Source organism: Callithrix jacchus, chromosome 3 (genome assembly GCF_049354715.1).
Source record: "Callithrix jacchus isolate 240 chromosome 3, calJac240_pri, whole genome shotgun sequence".
NCBI classification, from domain to species: domain Eukaryota; kingdom Metazoa; phylum Chordata; class Mammalia; order Primates; family Cebidae; genus Callithrix; species Callithrix jacchus.
Genome location: NC_133504.1, coordinates 94,460,945 through 94,484,124, shown reverse-complemented (window position 1 = coordinate 94,484,124; position 23,180 = coordinate 94,460,945). Strand labels below are relative to the sequence as shown.

The following is a 23,180-nucleotide window of genomic DNA, read 5'->3' as shown; positions in this document are numbered from 1 at the left end:
ATCAGAATAGCTAATGCATGATCCACACCTCTTCTCTGAATTTCAAGGCCTCTCAAAAAAGTTTTATCCATATAGACTTGCATTCGCTATATTTTTTTCTACTTGAAAAGAGCAAACCAGCTATTTCACATAAACTGCTAAGAGGAAGGAAGCCAGCTGTAAAAAATTACATACTGTATAATTAGGTATATATGAGGGTCAAAAACATGCACAGCAATATGGAATAGCAGTAATGGTGGTGGATGTGGTTAGAAGGGGCACTTTTTAAAAAGCCCTCTGTTGAACATTCTATATATTGATGTGGGTGGGGCGGTTACCTGGAACTGTACATTTGGCACTTAAGCATTTCACTATATCTTTAAACTGAGGTATGTATTTTTTAATTCTTTAAAGAAAAACTGTGTAGAGGTCTTAAGAAACCAGTTCTTAAGACACAATCACAAACACTAAATTTATAGTCTAGAGAATGAAAAGTTGCTTTAAAAAAATTCTTTCCTTTTCTCACTATAAAATACTAAGGGGAAAAATGAACTCAACTCAGCACATCTTGACCTTGTCAAGATGACAGATTCTCTAAGAGAAGAACCAAATACGTAATGGCCTTTTCCAAGCTTTTCTTCCCCTAATGTACCCCACTTCCAACCTACCCCTACCTTAATGAGGGTATGTAGTTGTATCCAAGGGTGCTTCTACACTAGATCCACAGAAATTAAAGATAACAGCTAACAGAATAGTCCAGAGGATAAGGCTATTCATGTTCCATCATCTTCAGGATAAAAAAGCTCCAGGGTTTACCCCCAAACTTAAAGCTCTCTAAAGGAAATCTTAAACATTAACCTTTTAATCATCACTTTGTATATATCATCTTCTGTATTGGCCTAGTTCAAAAACATGAACCTGTATTTAAACATCTTCGTTAGAATTTTCATTGTAAATTTTACTTTAACAATTTTGAACAGGTTATAACGATAGAAAATTATTCAATCTAGATTTCAGTCAACTCTCTTACTGATAGTTACTCTTTTTTAGTGAAGGACAATCACAAACACTACATTTATGCAGTCCAGAGAATGAAAGATTGCTTTTAAAGAATTCCTTCTTTTTCTCACTTTAAAATAAAAATACCACGGGGAAAAAGAAAAACTATTTATTATAACTGGCTGTTACACTGTCATACAAAATGAAATACTGGACCATAAGCAGTTAATTATATGTTGTTGGTTAAGTGGAGAACTATAAATAATGAGAAACATTATTAAGATATCACACGTTATCCAATCAGAAAGGGCATGACTTTGGACATTCTGACTTCAGCCAAAATATGAAACAAAGTCATAGCAAGAAAGATATTTCAAGGGACTGAAATTTTCTCATCTTTCAAATCTTTTAGAGATATTAATAAAAACAACTATCCAGCCTGGGTGATATAATGGGACCCCATCTACACACAGAAAAAAAATTTTTTTAATTAGTTGGGCATGGTATCACACACCTGTAGTCCCAGCTACTAGGGAGGCTGAGGCAGGAGGATCCCTAAAGCCTGGGAGTTAGAGGCTACAATAAGCTATAATCTCACCATTGCACCACAGCCTGGGCAATATAGCCTTGTATTAAAAAAAAAAAATTAAAACCTTGCCCAACAGGATGGCTTTGAATGCCACTCAATACAAATTTGTCAACTTTCTTAAAACATTATGAGTTTTTAATCTTTTGTTTTTTATCTAATTAGCTATCGTTAGTGTTAGTGTATTTTACGTGTGGTCCAAGACAATTCTTCCAGTGTGACCCAGGGAAGCCATAGATTGGACCCCCTGCTCTAGACTTTAGCAGAAGCTTGCAACATAAGAAAACCATAAGGCCTGAGATTCTTTTACCACTTTCCCTAAGGGTTTTAACCTTAAGAACTGATCTTTAGAAGGAACTGAAAATATCTAAGGAAGGATACTATGAATCTTCTCTGAGTGGCAAAAACTAGAGAAGGTTTTTGGAGTCAGGCCTGTAGTTAAGTTGCCAAGGGGCAGAGCTGTAAGTCCTGGTTTAGTTAAAATATTTAAATTTTTATTTTGTTAAGCTTGGGCTTTGGGGTGAAGGAGCCCACTGCGATGTGGGTGGAGGAGGAAGAGGATACTCGCGGGCGACTACGCAACCCTAGGGCCACAGCACCTAAACTGTAGGGGAAAAGGCGGGGTGAGAGGGGACGAAGTACGGACAGCAAGAGGGACTCACTTTTGAAAGGCACTTTCCGGTTAGAAAGCACTCTCACGTGCTTATCTCACACAGTATCCTTTGTGCTGGCCTGCAGCATCTACAGACCTTAAAGGCCCAACAGGAGGGCCACCTTCACACCAGATTACGAGGAGGGCCTAGCTACCCGCCCGTTCCCGCGTACGTCACTCGTCCGCCGCCAATTGGCGCCCGGCAGGTCACCTCTCCACCCAGGCCCGCCGCCCCGCCCGTCGCCAAGGCCGAGGCCGCGAGTGCCCGCCGGCCGCTTCCGCTGTCGGCGCAGGCGCTGCGGCTTGACCAGAGCGGAGGGGGCTCCGGAGACGAGTGGACACTGCTGGCCAGGATGGTGCTGGAGAGCGTGGCCCGCATTGTGAAGGTGCAGCTCCCCGCATATCTGAAACGGCTCCCAGTCCCCGAAAGTATTACCGGGTTCGCGAGACTCACAGGTAATCCTCCCCCATCAGCCAGTCCCCATCCTTGCACGCTCGCCGAGCGGGGAAAGGTGTAAAAATCCAAGGGCCAAGGGGCGGGGCGGAGCTCGGCGCCTGGCACGTGACCCCGTGACCCCCGCGCGCAGAGGAAAGTTTGCGCGCGCAGGCGTAGCCGCCTCGGGAACACAAGTGATGCTGCCTCCCCGTGCTTGACTGCCCGGGGTCTTTGTCCTCGGAGTTGTTTCCGGTGTTCTTCCGTGGCTAGATAACCAGGTTTTTGCAGAGAGGAGCTGAGTTGGGAGCAGGCCAGTCTCTTTCATCTCCTGTCCTGCTCATTGCTGTTTGTAGCGTACTTATTTTAAAGCTTGGTAAGTCGTGGTTATCTAAGACGCATTGTAACAGGCAGCCCCAGCTATACGCTGGGTTGTACCCTCAGCGTGTGGGTGGGAGTGTGTGAGAAAGAAATATAGACTTACGCGTAACACGTATATGACCGTTTTATTTAGTAACGAAATTAGGAGATAACTTCCATTCCTTCAAGGTTAGTGTTGACCTATCAAGGGGGCATTTAAGGTCACCTTCGTTTCTACAGTCCCATGGCCAGTTGAGGTAACTTGAGTTGGAAGAAAGATACCTTACCCAGAAAGTATTCAAAGACCTGTATGAGCAGTGAAATCTTAGAAAATGAAATTTAATGAACATATGTAACGTTCTATACTTAAGGGCCCTCACTTAAGTTAAAGAACCCACAACGCATGAGGATATCACATCTAAGGGATGAAAATCTCCAGAATGCGGTCAACACTTGGGAGATTTTGTTGAGTTACAAGCATTTCATTGTAAGGGGGATATGTCTAAACCAGACTCAAACGAGTAGGAGGGTGAAGAAATCAGCAAATATTCAACTCCTGTGTCCTAGGTTATCAGGGAGTTGCAAACATGAATTAAGATAGTTGAGGTAAATAGCGTTGCCTCGCCAGGAACGTTCTAAAGAGCTATAGTACCTGACCTAAAATAGAGCAGTTGCACAGGTATAAGAAAAATATTTGGAGGCCGGGCGCGGTGGCTCAAACCTGTAATCCCAGCACTTTGGGAGGCCGAGGCGGGTGGATCACTAGGTCAAGAGATTGAGACCATCCTGGTCAACATGGTGAAACCCCATCTCTACTAAAAATACAAAAAATTAGCTGGGCATGGTGGCGCGTGCCTGTAATCCCAGCTACTCAGGAGGCTGAGGCAGGAGAATTGCCTGAACCCAGGAGGTGGAGGTTGCGGTGAGCTGAGATCACGCCATTGCACTCCAGCCTGGGTAACAAGAGTGAAACTCAGTCTAAAAAAAAAAAAAAAGAAAGAAAAATATTTGTGTAGAACTAAAATATAGAACTGATACCAAATTAACCACATTGGTGAAGGTTATTGGGAGGTGAATTTTAGTCTAAGGAAGATTTTTTTTTTTTAATTAAAGAATGCTTTCCCCAAACGAATGTGGTACTTAGGTGATAACCCCTCTCAAAGATGAAGAAAACAAACAAACAAAAAGACTCTGGTGGTAAGTGGTAGATAGATTCAGAAGGGATAAACTAGATGATAGGTACATTGTCTTCCAAATCTAGAGATTCATTTAATTATGGTCAGACAGCTGCTCTTTTGAGTTGATTGTGAGATTTTAACATTTTTTAAATGGTAAGAGTTTTAGTAGAAAATATGCAATTGAATAGAAAGCATGGTAACAATAATAAACATTAAAAAGGAACATCTGAATATCAAAAGCAATGCAAAAGTAAAATAAAATGAAAAAGTTTCACATCAAGTGTTTATAAACATCAAATTATTTTGATCCTACTAGTTTATTCTGACAGAATTGCAGCAATTTAATAAAATTTTGGTTTTCCCCGTTGATTTCTTTTAAGTACTTTACATATTTTAATGTAATCCTCACCTCATTTTTTTCCTAACTAAATAGTTATTTTACTTTTAACATCACAATGGGTCTAACCATTCATTCTGTACAGCTGGAAATTAGGAATGTTCCTGTTAGTTAAAATTCATTATGTAATAGTTCACTGGCAAGTAACCAAATACCAGTTGTCATATTTCCCCCACTTGAATGTCTTCACTAAAATAGCAATAGCAGGCCAAAAGGGTATGATCGTTTTGTGACATTTGTACCCTTTTGCCAACTTAACCTTCTTACTAATTTGCATAAGTTAACTGTTGAGTTTTTTCAAGAAAGGAAAATATCCAATGAATTATGTATGTTTTTTCCAGGTGGTGGCTGCATGTATGTTAGTTTCAATTTTCTGTAGATGAAGTATAATTGAAGAAAACTAGAAAGTATGAAACTAGATTTAATGGCTAGATTTTAGAAGTATCTTTTCTTTTCTTGAGGATCCCTATTGTCAACAAGTATTCAATGCCTATTAAAGACATTAAGAAAACTCAACCAAAACCTTTTCTCTCTTAAATCCAGAATATATAGTAACTTCCTTTTTAAAGTTGTTAAATATTTAATATGAAGCCTGATACTCAGGAATAATGACAATTCTGAGAAGTATTTTAATCACACACATTTAACTTAAGTCCCATTACAGTGTGTCTATAGTTAATAGTTCTCATTTTTTATTGGTCTTTTCAGGAAACATGAACATACTTCTAATAACTGCTTTATGGAAAAAAAAAAACAACGAGATAGCCTGTTTTGGATTGGACAAAACAATTGCAGAGTTTATTTTGGAGTACTATGGAAGAAAAATTTCAGTGGCTCTTTTCCACTCTCAGTCTCCCATTCTGAATAGATTGTAACAGTTAATGACATTTGGTTTTCTTAAGTGAGTTACTTATAGAATCCATAATGTAGACTTGTTAAAATAAAAACCTAAAAGACAACTTTTTAGCAATTGTTTAAAATGTCTAGGAGACCAAAAACTATTTCCAGTTTTTTTCTATGAAAATTAGAGCAGAAAACAATACTGTTCACATTATTATTGCCTATGTTTCCTTTCCTATTTAAATCTAGCTTTTTTTAAAAAAAGCAGTTGACCATTTTATGATGACTCTGCATTCTTAGAAAACACATGGAGAACTTTAATTAGCATACACTAGTTAAGTACAGGCAATTCTTACTTACCAGAAACAACCCATCTTCATTTATGTCACATTTTCAAGAGTGAGGCTTTCAAGATAAGTTACTGTGATTAATTTATATTTAACTTAGGTTTTTATTTTGCTTTTTGAGATGGAGTCTCACTCTGTTGTTAATGTTGGAGTGTAGTGTCAGCTCACTGCAACCTCTGCATCCCGGGTTCAGGCGATTCTCGTGCGTCAGCCTCCAGAATTGCAGGGACTACAGGTGCATGCCACTATGCCTGGCTAATTTTTTTGTATTTTTAGTAGAGATGGGGTTTCACTGTGTTGGGCAGGCTGGTCTTGAACTCCTGACCTCAGGTGATCCGCCTGCCTCAGCTTCCCAATGTGCTGGGATTACAGGTGTGAGCCATTGTGGCTGGCCCTAACTTAGGTTTTAAGTAGTAACAGTAAAGCCATGCATTGAAAATATTTTATCTTTTCTACAGGTAAGAAATAGAAATCATTTTTGTGCTTAGCTACAAATGATAAATGGAAAATATAAAATAACCAACAACCAAGCTGCCAGTATTATTTTTGTGGTGTCATAAAATGATATGGCTATATGTAGACTTTTGAAAATCTGAAATGGAAAAGTTCTAGTTCTGTGGAATATAATTCCTCATTGAGATCTGAGTTTGTCTCTGTGTATGTTAAATTTTTTTTTTCAGGATTAATTCACTTTATTTTTCTTATATAAAAACCCTATGTTGTAGCTATAGCTGGAGCTTGAGTCATCTGCATGGAGACTTTGGTGTGGGTCTTGACAAGGTGGTTACTGAATTCCTGATAGGGAGACTTGGTGAGTACAGTCTCCTTCCAGAGGTCAGGGGTCAGGAAGCTGTAGGTCTTAGAGACGGCATCAAAGATAGCCTTGACGAAGTTACCAGGGTGGCAGTGTAGCCCCTGGCTGAGGTATAGCAGTCATTGATACCGGCCATCATGAGCAGTTTCTTGGGAATAGGCGCCAAGATGATGCCAGTGCCACTGGGTGAGGGGAAGAGGTGCAGAAACATAGAGCCACAGCAGCCTGTCACCTTGCAAGGGACAGTGTGGGTCTTGCTGATCTTGTTCCCCTAGTAGCCTCTGCATGGCGACATTGGAGAGCTTGGCTAGGATGATGATGCTGTGGATGGCAGTGCCCACCTCCTTGTAGCACTTAACACCTAGAAATGGCCATTGTAGTCCTCAGTAACAACAAATACCTTGAACCTGGTGCGCTGGCTGGCTGGTTCTGCACCCGCATATCTTCAAAACCTTGTCCTTAGAGAGGCCCCCAGGAAAAGTCAATGATTTCAGATTCCCTGATGGGCAGGGAGAAGAGGTAGATCTCCTCCAGGGACTTGATCTTCATGTCCTTGACTAGGTGACCCAGCTGGGTGACAGGCATCCACTCCTTATCCTCGGCCTTGCTTTGGCGAGCTCCACAGCCTAGGCCCCAGCCCTGGCCTCATCTGCTGCCACGACCTGGGCCCCGGATGCCACTGCTGAAACCTCCGCAGAAACCTTGGCAGAAGCCACTGTGGGCCCCTGGGGCCTTCAGTCTCCCCCCACACTGTCCCCCATTGAAGTCATTCATCATTTGGTGTCTTCTCGGAGAAGAAGTAAAAAACGTTTTTATAGGCCAGGTGTATAAAAAACGTTTTTATAGGCTCATGCCTGTAATCACAACACTTTAAGAGGCGGAGGTGGGCAGATCACAAGGTCAGGAGATCAAGACCATCCTGGCTAACACAGCGAAACCCCGTCTCTACTAAAAATACAAAAAATTATCTGGGTGTGGTGGCACATGCCTGTAGTCCATGCTACTCGGGAGGCTGAGACAGGAGAATCGCCTGAACCCGGGAGGCAGAGGTTGCAGCCAAGATGGTGCCATTGCACTCCAGCCTGGGCAACAGAGTGAGACTCTGTCTTCAAACGACAACAGAAAAAAATTGGCAAACCATAAAAAAGAACAAAATCATATCCTTTGCAGCAATATGGATGCAGCTGGAGACCATTGTTCTAAGGAGATTAACAGAAAACCAAATATTCTTGTAACTGGGAGCTAGACATTGAGTACTCATGGACATAAAGATGGCAGCAATAGACACTGGGAACTGCTAAAGGAGAGGGAGGGAGGAGGGCAGTGGTTGAAAACTATTGGGTACTGTGCTCACTACCTAGGTGAGAGGATCAGTCATACCCCAAACCTCAGCATCACACAGTATACCCATGTGACAAACCTGCATATTTACCCCCTCAACCTAAAATAAAAGTCAAAATTATATTAAAATATTTTAAAAGGGAAGTTTGGGCACAGACAAAGGGAGAACACCATGTGAATGAAGATGGAGGTAGAGACTGGGGTGTAGTCCTTCAAGCTAACGGACACCACAGCTTCTCCCTCAGATCCTCCAGAAGGAACCAACCATGCTGACACCTTGATTTTGGACTTCTGGCCTCTAGAACTGTGAACAAATACATTTCTGTTGCTTTAAGGTAAAAAAGAAAACAAAAATGCAAGCACAAACATATTGTTCTCTGCAGTTTAGGGAATCCTAGTAGAGACTACTCACATTTGTTCTCTCTTCTCTGCTTTAATGGCCACTGCCTTAGTTTTATCTCAAACTATTTTCTTCCAGACCATTTTCATAGATTTCCAACAGGTTGTCTTGCCTTGTCTTCTTCTACTAGCCCTCAGTGCTATTCCTGTGGCCCTCTAATCCATCTTCCATCTGATACCAGAGTGACTTCATAGGTAAACAATTTCCTAGTTAGGTTAATATTTAAATGTTTCATTGGTTTCCTGTTATGCACAGGGTAGATTCCTACCTGCCTATTGAATATCAGAGCTTGTCCTCATATGGCACCTGCTTAGTTCTACAGTTCCCTTTCGTTATATTCTAGCAATATTATGTTGCTTAGTTTCCCAGATACTTCATGTAGGTCATACCTCTGCATGGAATGAAGCTCCTCCTCCCATATTCCCATGAATTTCTGTACTCTTCATCTCTCAGAAACATATTTAAGTATTAACACCTGTACAGTTTTTGCTCATCCCAGTAAAGAATGAATAACTTCTGCCTCTGCATTGCTTCTGTATGATTGCTCATACTATAGAGTACTGTAATCCTTTTTTATATGGCTGTATTCCATACTAAAAGGCAAGCTCCTTTCTGATAGAGACAGTGTTTTATTTTTTTAATTTAATTTTATTTTTTTGAGATGGAGTTTCGCTCTTGTTTACCCAGGCTGGAGTACAATGGTGCGATCTTGGCTCACCACAACCTCCGCCTCCTGGGTTCAGGCAATTCTCCTGCCTCAGCCTCCTGAGTAGCTGGGATTACAGGCACACGTCACCATGCCCAGCTAATTTTTTGTATTTTTAGTAGAGACGGGGTTTCACCATGTTGACCAGGATGGTCTCGATCTCTTGACCTTGTGATCCACCCGCTTCAGCCTCCCAAAGTGCTGGGATTACAGGCTTGAGCCACCGCGTCCAGCAGGGACAGTGTTTTATAATTTTTGTATCTTCAGTACCTCTCTCATCACTTGATACATGTGAGTGAGGCATTACGTTTTAGAAGGTGCTGAAAGTTTTTTTCTTAAATATTTTATATAGTCTTCCTGTATTTTAATTTACACTGTTAGTATTCATAAGCCACGAACAAAGACAAAATAAGTTCAGATCTCATAGGAATTATCTCAAATGCCAGTTTATTGGAGTACAAACTCAATTTGGCTAAAATTTATTGAGGTCTTGGTTTATGTAAGTCTCTTAAAGGGTGGGGAGTTAGGGATTTTTTTGTTGAGGAGGAGACAAATATTTACCTAACTATATAGTTTTACCTAACTATATTAAGAATGCATTAATAGTTTGAATTGTGTTCTGTAGTTTTTACTGAGTGGGTTCCTACTTCATTCATTTGTTTCTCCCAACAATCCTATGAAGTTAGAAAATTCTTTACTTTATTTTATGCCTTGAAAATTCTGCTCTGAAGTCCTTGAGCTCCTGGCTTCTCATTCTTTAGGTATCTTTTTAAGGTTCTTTTTTTTCAGAAACTCCCTGACCCCTTACCTAAAATTGCAGCCAACCTACTACTATGCCCCAGGTTAGTTTCGTTTTCTCTTATATCATCCTTTATTTCCTTTATAACAGTTACTACAGTCTGTGATCATCTTACTTGTTCACTTATTGTCTCTCTCCTCTGAAATAGATACCCTATGAGAGAAGGGACCTCATCTAACTATTAGCCTATATCCCCACATAGTGCAATTTGTGGAGTGTGGTGGGTACTAAGTAAATACTGTTGAACAAATGAACTTACAGTTGTTATTCCTGCTTTACAGACAAAAGAAACCTCGTTCCAAGCATACGAAGAGCTGGATTTATACCATAGATAAACTGAATTAGTTATTTACTGAAGTCCTGTTTTGTGCAAAGGACTATACTAAGCACTGGTTATGTAGAGATAAATAAGACAGCTACTATATTTGCATTCAGCCCAGTATCTCTACATAGTAGCTGTATTAGTCTATTTTCACACAGCTATAAAGATACTACCCAAGAGGCTGAGTGCAGTGGCTCACGCCTGGAATCCCAGCACTTTGGGAAGCCGAGGCAGGCGGATCATGAGGTCAGGAGATTGAGACCCTCATGGTCAATAAGGTGAAACCCCATCTCCACTAAAAATGCAAAAAAAATTAGCTGGGTGTGGTGGCAAGTACCTGTAATCCCAGCTAGTCTGGAGGCTGAGGCAGGAGAATTGCTTGAACCTGGGAGGCAGAGATTGCAGTGAGCTGAGATTGCACCACTGCACTCCAGCCTGGCAGCAGAGTGAGACTCTGTCTGAAAAAAAAAAAGATACTACCTAAGAATGGGTAATTTATAAAGGAAAAGGGTTTAGTTGACTCACAGTTCTGCATGGCTAGGGAGGCCTTAGGAAACTTAGAATCATGGTGGAAGGGAATGTAGACACCTTCATAAGGAGGCTGGAGAGATAAGAGTGAGGACTGAAAGGGCAAGAGTGCCCCTTATAAAACCAGAGAGAACTAACTATCATGAGAACAGCATGGGGAAAACCGCCCCCATGATCCAATCACCTCCCACGAGTTTCCTCCCTCAACATGTGGAAACTATGGGGATTATAAGAGGTGAGAGTTGGGTGGGAACACAGAACCAAGCCATATTATTCTACCCCTGACCCCTTCCAAATTTCACGCCCATTTTGAATTTGAAAACCAATTATGTCTTCCCAACAATCCTCCAGTGTCTTAATTCATTTCATCATTAACTCAGAAGTCCACAGTACGAAGTCTTATCTGAGACAAGGCAAGTCCCTTCTATCTATGAGCCAGTAAAATAAAACACAAGTTAGTTCCTTCTAAGCAACAATGGCACTACAGGCATTGGGTAAATACACCTATTACAAATAGGAGAAACTGGCCAAAACAAAGGGGCCACAGGGCCCATGCAAGTCTGAAATCCAGTAGGGCAGTCATTAAATCGTAAAGCTCCAGAATGTTCTCCCTAATCTCCATGTCTCACATCTGTGGCACACTGATGCCAGGGGTAGGCTCCCATAGCCTTGGGCAGCTCCTGCACCGGCTGGCATTGAGTGCCTGCAGCTTTTTCAGATGCATGGTGCAAGCTGTCAGTATATCTACCATTCTGGGGTCTGAAGCAGGTGGTCTTGTTGCAGCTCCACTAGGCAGTGACCCAGTGAGGGCTCCGTTAGGGGGCTCCAACCACACATTTCCCCTTTGCACTGCCCTAGCAGAGGTTCTCTGTGAAGTCCCTGCCCCTGCAGTAGACTTCTGCATAGACATCCAGGTGTTTCCATACATCCTTTGAAATCTAGGCAGAGGTTTTTGAACATAAATTCTAGACTTCTGCGCATCTGCAGGGGAGCTTGCACCCTCTGAAGCAATGGCCCAAGCTGTATGTTGGCCCCTTTTAGCCATGGCTGGGACATATGGTGTCAAGTCCCAAAGCAGCAAAGCCCTGGGCCTGGCCCACAAAACTGTTTTCCTTCTAAGCCTCTAGGCCTGTGATGGGAGGGGCTGCTGTGAACACCTCTGACACGTCCTGGAGACATTTCCCCCATTGTCTTGACAATTAATATTTGGCTCCTTGTTACTTATGCAAACTTCTGCAGCCAGCTTGAATTTCTCCCCAGAAAATGAGATTTTCTTTTCTATTGCATCATTAGGCTGCACATTTTCCAAAGTTTTATTCTCTGCTTCCCTTTTAAACATAAGTTTCAATTTCAGATCATCTCTCTCAAGTCCAAGGTTTCATAGCTCTCTTGGACAGGTGCAAAATGCCACCAGTCTGTTCGCTAAAGCATAGCAAGAGTGACCTTTGCTCCATTTCCCAATAAGTTCCTCATCTCCATCTAAGACCACATCAGCCTGGATATTATTGTCCATATCACTGTCAACATTTTGGTCAAAACTGTCAACAAGTCTCTAGGAAGTTCTAAACTTTCACACATCTTACTGTCTTCTGAGCCCTCCAAAGTGTTTCAACCTCTGGCAGTTACCCAGTTACAAAATTGCTTCCACATTTTCAGATATAGCAGTACTCCACTCTCTGTGGTACCAATGTACTGTATTAGTCAGTTTCCACGCTGCTATAAAATAAATAAATTAAAAACATAAAAATACTACCCCAAACTGGGTTATTTATAAAAGAAAGAATTTTAATTGACTCATAGTTACGCATGACTGGGGAGGCCTCAGGAAACTTAGAATTATGGTGGAAGGGAAAGAAGGCAGGAGAGAGATGAGTGAAGAACAAAGCAGGAAGAGTCCCTTTTAAAACCAGATCTCATGAGAACTCACTATCAGAAGAATGGCATGGGGGAGATTGCCCTCATGATCTAATCACCACCCACCAGATTCCTCCCTTGACGTGAGGACTATAGGGATTACAATTGGAGGTGAGGTTTGGATGGGGATGCAGAGCCAAACCATATTAGTAGGTACTTAATAATTACATAGTAAAACAATTTTGTAGTAATATAGTAAGACATTGAAAAATGTTTTTCACAATAGGAAATTGATTTCTTCTTTCAGAAAATGTTTAGTGGCTAGTCCGAAGGTAGTGAGTTATCTCAGTTGATCACAGTCAGTTACAGATTGAACTCCTTGTTCTACTTTTTCCCCCCTTCTCACTACTGCACTTGACTAGTCTAAAAAAAAAAAAGGAAAATATTTAGTAAGCCCTTAATGAATATCAGAAAGGGAGGATTGAATGGAAAGGTACTACAAGAGCAAACTTTCTGGAGTGATAAAAATATATTTTGTCTTAGGTGGTATCAAACTGAGTGCTTAACCAACACAAAGTTCAGTCAGGTGCTATTGTTCACACCTGTAATCTCAGCACTTTTGGGTGGCTGAGGTGGGCAGATCACTTGAGGTCGGGAGTTTGAGACCAGCCTGGCCAACATGGTGAAACCCCCATCTCTACTAAAAATATAAAAATTAGCTGGGCACTGTGGCAGATGCCTGTAATCCCAGTTACCTTGGAGGCTGAGGCAGGAGAATTGCTTGAACCTGGGTGGTGGAGGTTGCAGTGATGTGAGATCATGCCACTGCACTCCAGCCTGTGCAACAGAGACTCTGTCTCAAAAAACAAAACAAAACAAAATCCCCACAAAGCTCAATAAGCTGAACTGTAAATTACACTTCAATCAAAAGTAAGTTAAATAAATTGAGCCAGACATTCTATAGGCACTGGGGACGCAGGTGATACAGACATAATAAGGTCCCTGTTATCTCTCTTTTTTTTTTTTTTTTTTTTTTTTTTTTGAGACAGAGTCTCTCTCTGTTACCCAGACTGGAGCGCAGTGGTGAGATCTTGGCTCACTGTCACCTCCGCTTTGAGGATTCAAGTGATTCTCCTGCCTCAGCCTCCTGAGTGGCTGGGATTACAGGTGTGTGCCACGATGCCCAGCTAATTTTTGTGTTTTTAGTAGAAACAAGGTTTCACCATGTTGATCAGGCTGGTCATAAACACCTGACCTCAAGTGATCTGCCCATCACGGCCTCCCAAAGTGCTGTGATTACAGGCATGAAGCTACCACGCCCAGCCCCCTTGTATCTCTTATGACTGGGAAACATGATAGGTAGATGTAGCCATTAAAGTTTATGTTTCCAAATGATATGAAGGAGTTGGGGAAATAATATAATAATCTGACATCCCATTAAGTAAATATAATAGAGCCTTATTTTGTTAAGCATGTACAGCCTATGTATTTATACACTAAAAAAGAGATAAATTTACCAAATAAATAAATGTTAAAATCCTAAGACAAAAATATGCTGAATAAAATGCATTATATTGTACAAAAATTTGCTGGATGTGGTGGTACATGACTGTAATCCCAGCTACTTGGGTGGCTGAGGCACAAGAATCGCTTGAATCTAGGAGGCTGAAGTTGCAGTGAGCCAAGATCATGCCACTGCATTCCATCCTGGGTAACAGAGTGAGACTGTCTCAAAAAAAAAAAGAAAAAAACACCCAAAACATTATTTTAAATTATTTTGTTTGGCCAGGCACAGTAGCTCACACCTGTAATCTCAGCACTTTGGGAGGCTGAGGTGGGCAGATCACCTGAGGTCAGGAGTTTGAGACCAGCCTGATCAACAAGGTGAAACCCTGTATCTACTAAAATACGAAAATTAGCTGGGCATGGTGGTAGACGCCTGTAATCTTAGCTACTCAGGAGGTCACTGAGGCACTAGAATCACTTGAACGTGGGAGGTGGAAGTTGCTGTGAGCCGAGATGATTGTGTCACTGCACTCCAGCCTATGCGACAGACCAAGACTCACGATCTCTCAAAAAATAAAATCAATTATTTTGCACATTATTTATAGTTAGCAATGTGTTCTTTCGAAGTGTCTAAAATATCTGTAATAGGTGAATATATATGAAACAGGTCCGTAGGACTAGCATGTTTTAAATGTTTAAAAGTTTCTTGTTCGATTCTTCTATATTTTATCTTTCTTCATGTAAAATCAGCCTGAATTCACAGAAAAAGCAATATTCTACGTACTTACTCATATCTGGGAGCTAATAAAGTTGATCTCATGAAGATAGAGAGTCAAATGGTAGTAACCAGAGGCCAGGAAGGTTAGGGAGGAGAGAATGAAGAGAGGTTGGTTAATGGGCACTATAGTATAGTTATATAGGACGAGTTCTAGTGTTCAGTAGCATAATAGGGTGACTATTATTATCAATCATTTAGCTATTTCAAAATAGCTAGAAGAGAAAATTTGGAATGTTCTCAACGTACAGAAATGGTAAGTGTTTGAGGTGATGAATATCCCAGTTACACTGATTTTATTAACATCGTGTGCATATATGAAAATATCACATGTACCCCATAAATATGTACAGAGTCATTTGAATTGAGCTTTTCAAGCTGTGTTGCTTTCATTTATAAAGTTTTTCAATAGTTATATTGTAGTTATCTTTAAAAAGCAGATTGTGTTAAGACTTTGGTAAGTTACTACTTTTTGTAGGAGGTAATAGTACCTCTCATTGCTGTATTTTTAAGTGTAGTGTTTTACCAAGGAATTAAGTGTTCAAAAGAATATTTTCTGAAGTGGATTTTAAAACAGTATTAATGCTATTTGTTCTTGAGATTTGTGGGTTAAGTTAGGAAATGCTGTTTTAAAAGTCTAAAGTTAAGGTTTTCAGCCAGGCACAGTGGCTCACGTTTGTAATCCCAGGACTTTCAGAGACTGAGGCGGGCAGATCACTTGAGGTCAGGAGTTCTACACCAGCCTGGTCAACATGGTGAAACCCTGTCTCTACTAAAAATACAAAAATTAGCCAGATGTTGTGGTGCACTCCTGTAGTTTCAGTTGCTTGGGAGGCTAAGGCAGAAGGATAGCTTGAGCCCAGGAAGGTAGAGGTTACAGTGAGCCAAGAGTGTGCCACTGCACTCCAGCCTGGGCAATGGGAGTGAAACCTTGTCACAAAAATAAATAAATAAAGTTAAGGTTTTCATCTTTACATTCCCATTCTCTTGCTTTTTGATAAATTTAAGCTCATCACTTCTAAAATATTGTAATATGTACAATAAAACTTAATGTTATTTTACATTGAACAAACATTTATTAAATGACTGCTATTTCAAGTTACATACTGGTTGCTGGGGCCAATCGCAAACTAAGACATTCATTGCCTGATCTAGAAGATAAGTATAAATACAAATTACAGGACAGTATGGTGAGTGAGAAAGTGAGTGACATTTGTGTTTGTTCATTCTTTTCTGTAAATCAGTCAGTAAACACATGAGACATCTACTTTGTGCTGGGAAGAGTAGAGTACAATTTCTTTTCTCATAGGTTTATGGAAGAGACAATAGAAACAAGTAATTACAGTAATATGGTAGCAGAAACATGAGGAATGCAGCTTGGAAACACAGAAGGACGTGATTAATTCTGCTTTGTGAAATTGAGGAAGACTTCAGGAGAAGTAATATTTGACCCTAGTCCTGAAGGGTCTATACAGATTAGTCAGGTACAACAGAAGGAACTCCACGTGCAAAGAACTCAGGAATGCTGCTTACTAGACAGTAGCTTTGACTGGCTTCAGGTACATGAGGAGACCATGCTGGTGGGAGCGGAAGCTGGAAAGGTAGCCTTGCCAATCTGTGGAGATGGCACTTTATAGACCAATGATCTATAGCAGCACTGTCCAGTAAAACTTTGTGGTAATGGAAATGTTCTCTGTGCTGTTGAATATGGTAGCCACTAGTCACATGTAGCTATTGAGCCTCTCTGAAAGGTGACCAGTGTGTCTTAGAAACAGCATTTTACTTAATTTATTTACATGTGAATAGCCACATGTGTATATTAATCGTGTTTTCAATTTTCTGTATTTTAGGATGCTTTATTTAACATCTTAGGGGCCTTGTTGACTGTGGAGACAGTTTAATTCCTAGAGATATTAAATAACTTGCCTGTGAGCATGCCTTTCGTATGCAAACCAACCAGTCCAAAGCCCATGCCCCTAACCACCTCTTTTATCTAACTCTTACACATGAAGTCAGTATTTCCCCTGTCCTAAATCACCCCAAGGACAGTTAGGAGACAACTAGGGACCACTGCTTTTGCCCAGAACCCACTAAGCTAGGAAGTCCTAAACAGTTTCTTGCCTTGCCTTTTCCATGGAAACCACAATGAAGGCCTATGCCCATGCTTTTCCCTTTCCTCTTTCTTCCTTCTGATTAACCCTAGTACCTCCTCATGTGGCCCTGCATTGCACAGTGTATCTCTTCCTCTTGGTAACTGTAAGTAATAAACTGTTATTTCAAGGCAGTTTCTTCAAGTCTGTCATCCTACCATACCTGATTAATAGAAATTCTTGGGTACACATCTAAACAATATGGCTATTGGTGCCCATATCGAGTAGCACAGATCTATACATAGGCCTCCTTCTCCCCAGGAAACAGTTCTGTCATGTCCAGAGCTTTAACTCACTCAAAGAATCTATTTGGAGTATCTCCACTTTTGTTATGAGAATGTGATAGCCAATATGACAGGCAAAGTACATACTTTTACAGAGCTTTATTCTGGTAACTCCAAGATTATATTGCCGAAGATTTTCACCATATAGCATTGTCAAGTTGTTGGGCAAAATATTATTTTCAAAGGAGTTGCTAGTACTTCCTCACCAATCTCTATAATCTCTGAATAAAAGCTACCATTTTTTGTGTCTTCTCTGCCAGCCACTCTTATAGGTGCTGTCTATGCAAATGGTAGGTAAGTAGGTTTTTTCATTTAGATTTCTTTGGCATGATGTTATATCAAAAATAATTCCATTTTGGAAGAGTTGGTATTAAGTCTTTCAATAGTAAAATAGTAGAGTTGTCTCTTAAGAGTAGTTTTACCAAGAGAGGAACAGATTTTAATTTTTAGATCTATTGGGTTTGATTAATGATAACTGACAACAGGCTTTGGATTTAGGCTGTCCTTGACTAAACCTGCTTAGGCTACAGTTTTCTTGTATGTAAAATGGGGATAATAATGATGCCTACCAAATACAGTTGTTAAGCTAACATAGTGTTAAATGAGCTAGTGCCATTATACTCTTAGCATAATCTGATCATTTATCTTTAGTATTTATTAGCATGCGTTAGTATACTTCCTGTTTTTCTCTTTTCTCAACTAAGCTATTTCTGCATAGTGCCTAGCAAGGTATCAGATTAGACATTCAGTGAAGGAAGTTAACTGATAATTCTGTAAGAACAGAAAGGAGCCCAGCAGAGGCAGGGTGCTAGCAGACATTTGATAAATGTGTGTTGAAACATTTATCTTGGTTTCCTGGTATGTTTGTCTCCACAGGCATAGTGACTATTTCATTTATATCATTTATATCCCTGTCCTCTTAAGACAGACTGGGTACTCCAAAAGGCTTTAAGTGAAGTTTATGGAATGAGATGTATATTAAAATGAGAACATTCAACATAGACACTTTCAATGTATTCTTTAAAACAGAAGCTTTTACACAATATTTTAGTGCTCTTTAGCAACATTTACCAAAAATGTACCTTAAAGCATCAAAGGACATGTTCTGTCTGATATTATGAATCAGTGGTAAAAATTCTGCAGATATTCTGTTGTATGATTTTAGACATAGTATTAAGGAGATGTGAGTTGAAATGATTTCTAGATCTATAAAATATAACATATATTGAATTTTATTTATAATTATCATAATCATAATTCCTAAAATAAAAATAGACAAACACAAATAGACTTGATGTGGACAGTGAGAGAATATTTGAAATGGAACCTATTTCTGAAAAGTTAGGTTTCTACTTTTACGGGTCTCAAATTAGCCCATAAATAAAATAAGGTGGTCCTTGGTAGAGCTGGCTTGATTGTGTTGTTTATTCACACTTTTATGAATCCATTAAAAAGGAATGAATGTGAAAAGTAACATATAAAGAATAAGCTTAAGAATGAATCTAGACATGCTATTTTGAATTATTTTCCAAAAGCACTGCAGATTCTGACAAATCTACATGTTTAGTTTCAGAATGGCTTCGGTTATTGCCTTTCCTTGGTGTACTTGCACTTCTTGGCTACCTTGCAGTTCGTCCATTCCTCCTGAAGAAAAAACAACAGAAGGATAGCTTGATTAATCTTAAAATACAAAAGGAAAATCCGAAAGTAGTGAATGAAATAAACATTGAAGATTTGTGTCTTACCAAAGCAGCTTATTGTAGGTGTTGGCGTTCTAAAACGGTAAGATGTCTGTTTACATGCACACTGAAATTTTGCAGTGGTAGGATTGTTTTGCCTCTTAAATCCCCAGTTCTGAAGTTCTGTAAGATGAAAGACTTTTCTGTAATATTTGTTATTGAAAGACCATATTCCTAAATTGAAGTTTTATTTCATGATAGATACTACCTACATTAGGAAAGTTGGAGCAGCAAAGAAGAATAAAAATCTCATGCTTTTGCAATGTTTGGCAGCTATCTAGAGTAACATGTATTTTAAAATACACATTCTTTGAGAGAGGACATAAGGTTTAGTGGAAGAAAGCTTTGATGTCATAGTAAATAGTGTTCAAATATGATACTTGTCACAGTATGAGTTTGGTTGGACAAGTTACTTAATTTTTAATCTCTAATCTTCAGGGTTTGTTTTAATCTAACAACATTACGTGTTTTTGAGAAGTGAGATAATTTATAGATGATTTTAATGTGGGAAGGAGTTTAGAATGATAAGTACTATAAATAGTTGACAAAAATCTGTTTTCTTGTACTTCATCATAGATTATTTGAGGTTTTTTTTTTTTGTTATTGTTGTTGTTTTTTGAGATGGAGGTTCACTCTTGTTGCCCAGGCTAGAGTGCAGTGATGTACTCTCGGCTCACTGCAACCTCTTCCTCTTGGGTTCAAGCGATTCTCATACCTCAGCCTCTCAAGTAGCTGGGATTACAGGCACGCGCTACTACGCTCAGCTAATTTTGTATTTTGAGTAGAAATGGGGTTTCTCCATGTTGGTCAGGCTGGTTTCAAACTCCCAACCTCAGGTGATGCACCTACCTTGGCCTCCCAAAGTGCTGGAATTACAGGCGTGAGCCACCGCACCTGGCCCTATTTGAGATTTTAAGTACATCAGTTTATTTGAGGTTTATTGTTCATCACAGCATCCTTTGTAATAGCAAATTTTTTGTAAACTAAATATCTGATAAAACAGGAATGATCATGTTTTTAAAGGATATATAAAAACATGAGATCCTGATATAACACAAGTAAGAAGCATATTATAGTAAGATCCCAATTTTGTGTAAAAAATGAATACACATAGTGAATGCAGAGGAAAAAATATACCAAACTCTTAATTATTACCTATATCTTGATGGGTTATGAGTGAATTATTTTAAGTTTATTATTATTATTTATGTATTTTTGCTGGGGACAGAGTCTTGCTTTGTCACTCAGGCTGGAGTGCTATGGCATGTCTTGGCTCACTACAACCTCCACCTCCTGGGTTCAAGCAGTTCTCCCACCTCAGCCTCCCAAGTAGCTGAGACACAGGCATGTGCCACTATGCCGGCTAATTTTTGTATTAGTAGAAATGGGGTTTACCATGTTGGCCAGACTGGTCTTGAACTCCTGACTTCAAGTGATTTGTCCACCTCCACTTCCCAAAGTGTTGGTATTACAGATGTGAGCCACCATCCCCAGCCTAAAATATATTTTTAATTGTTTTCAAAGATTGTGTGGTATGTATGAGTTTTATAGTAATAACAAATTATGTTATTTTGAATTAAATTCCATTCTTTTAAAATTAAGCAATAGGTGAGCTTGAATTTTAAGCTCCACAAATGACCAAGAACTTATTTGATTTTCTTTTAACCCTGTTGTCTGTTTTAGTCACTCATATGGAATGAGTCATAGGTTTTTATTTAAAATCTAAATCAAATAATGAAGTAACTGTTTAAATTGTTAGATTTTGAATGTGGTTCAGTTGGATGTAGAATATATCTGTTACTCAGGAAAGCAATCTGATTTTGTTTTTTTTTTTTGGCAAGTGATGTGCCTTCTTTCTGAGAGCATTTCACAAATATTTCTACCTAATGAATCATATTTTTAAAGTAACACTCATAATTCTTTTTTCTTTTTAGTTTCCTGCCTGCGATGGTTCACATAATAAACACAATGAATTGACAGGAGATAATGTGGGTCCACTAATACTGAAGAAGAAAGAAGTATAATAATAATAAATTAGGATTGAGTTAATTGTATAAAATCTTATAACAATATTTTCTCATTCTTTGTGTATAGAACATTTTTAAATGGTGGTCTTAATTATTACTACTGGTTGAAAAATTATTTCTTCCAATTTATTTTCTTGCTGCGCTACTGTTTGTATTTGATCCTTTGACTATTCAGTCACATATAGAAATTAAATTGTCAAGCCTCATATTCTGACTTCAAAGAATTAATGTATCTTCCAAAAATAAAGTCACTTCTGATTTTAATTTAGGAAAACCTAACTCGTGGCTATGGATCCAAAGCTGTTTGTTTCTTGAATATCAATATTTTCAACAGGATCTTGTATTTAAATTCCCTCCCCCTACACTGTTAAATATATCATTTTTTCACATCTCTTTTGGTTTTGATAATCTGAAGTGTTGTTTTCTCCTTTTGGCCTTCCACACTTCATTGTGTTTAGATGGATTATGTAAAGAAAAATATTGCCATCAAGAATTACTTGTGTTTTTGGTTGGGTGCAGTGGCTCACGCCTGTAATCTCAGTGCTTTGGGAGGCCATGGTGGGCAGATCACAAGGTCAGGAGACAGGGACCATCCTGGCCAACATGGGGAAACCCCATCTCTACTAAAAATACAAAAAAATTAGCTGGGCATGGTGATGCATGCCTGTAGTCCCTGCTACTCAAGAGGCTGAGGCAGGAAAATTGCTTGAATCCAGGAGGCAGAGATTGCAGTGAGCGGAGGTCGCGCCACTGCACTCCAGCCTGGGCGACAGAGTGAGACTCCGTCTCAAAAAAAAAGAAAGAAAAAAATTACTTGTGTTTTCACAGAGATAGACTCTGCTTTATAGAGATTGTTGTATATTTAATATGAATATCCCAACTTTAGACTTTAGAAAAGAAGTAAACTGGATATAAAAAGTTCCATTGAGGAACAGTTATTTACAGTATAAAAGATTTGTTTACAAAAGCCTTGTGTCTGTTTGTGTGTATATTTTAAACTATTTGACTCTGTGTCAGCTGGGGTGGAATGGCAAGAACACTTAAAACCAAACTTATGGGCTGCTGCAATTTGAAGATCAATTGGTAATAAACATAAGGCATAACTGAATTTGTATTAATATGATAAATAAGTGTTCAGAATTGTGCTTATGCATTTTTCTCTTTTTAACACTGTAAACCATTCAAATACAGTCATCCCTTGGCATATGCTGGGGATTGTTTCCAGGGCCACACACCAAAATCTGCCCATACTCAAGTCCTGCAATAAGTCTTGCAAAACCCATATGTAGAAAATTTGGCCCTCCAATTGACCCTCTGTACACACGTTTCACATTCCAAGTACAAACACTGATCTGTGTGACCTCACCTGCTTTTGATTGAAAAAACTATGCGCATAAGTGTACCCATCCAGTTCAAACCCATGTGTAAGGGTCAACTGTACAAAAAAGTTTGTAAAATAAATGTAGTGGATAATCTTTAAAACATTTGTAATTTTAAATCCTACTATTAGTGGTCTTTTTAATTTCATCTTAACATTACTACTCATAATAGCTATCCGTAGCCAGGTGCCATGGCACACACCTGTAGTCCCAGCTACTGGGAAGATTGAGGTGGGAGGATGGCTGCAGGACAGGAGACCGGGAGTTCAAGGCCAGGCTGGGTAACATAGTGCTCTGCCTCTGCTGGGCTCTGTAGGGAATCCTTTCTGTTCTTAAAGAGTTATCATTTAATTTCCTTCATTGAGTGCATTTCTGATACCTTGCTGGGCACTATGGAAACTGCTTAGTTGAGAAAAGACAAATACAAAGCTTTTCTTCAGTCTGTTTAAGATATAGTTAATTCATTCAGTTCAGTTTGCTTTCTTTTTATAAGAAGGTACAAGAGGCAGACAGAGGTAACCCTTCTAGTAATAAAACTAATGGTTATTGACCACTTATATGTACCAGACACTACAGTAAGCATGGCACTTTGGTTTTTAATTATTACATGTAATGTCAGTAGGTTCAATTATATGATCATAACTTCCTTGTGATGAGCAGCATGTATTTTAGAGTTAGAAATGTAGTTGTGGATTTTGAGAAATTTTACGAGGTATATGGTCCAAAATTGTTGTTCTTTCCTCACATGTCAGTGGGGGATAAATACAGCATTTTCTTCTCTGATT

At 39.3% G+C, this 23,180-nt stretch overlaps 2 protein-coding genes across 3 annotated transcripts in view; one reads left to right on the top strand and one right to left on the bottom strand.

The window, feature by feature from the left end:
• UBE2D3 (ubiquitin conjugating enzyme E2 D3) overlaps positions 1-2,740 on the bottom strand; it is a 71,389-nt gene extending 68,649 nt beyond the window's left edge. For both annotated transcript variants that reach the window (XM_054253115.2, XM_054253116.2), the window contains exon 1: positions 2,671-2,740. The gene's annotated coding sequence lies outside the window, so the exon portion shown is untranslated. The remainder of the gene's footprint in view (positions 1-2,670) is intronic.
• On the top strand, positions 2,459-21,983 carry CISD2 (CDGSH iron sulfur domain 2). Its single transcript, XM_035293223.3, has 3 exons — positions 2,459-2,672; positions 18,818-19,032; positions 20,924-21,983. The coding sequence occupies exons 1-3, from the start codon at positions 2,570-2,572 to the stop codon at positions 21,011-21,013; spliced, it is 408 nt and encodes a 135-aa protein (XP_035149114.1). The 5' UTR covers positions 2,459-2,569; the 3' UTR covers positions 21,014-21,983.
• The last annotated feature ends 1,197 nt before the right edge of the window (positions 21,984-23,180 follow it).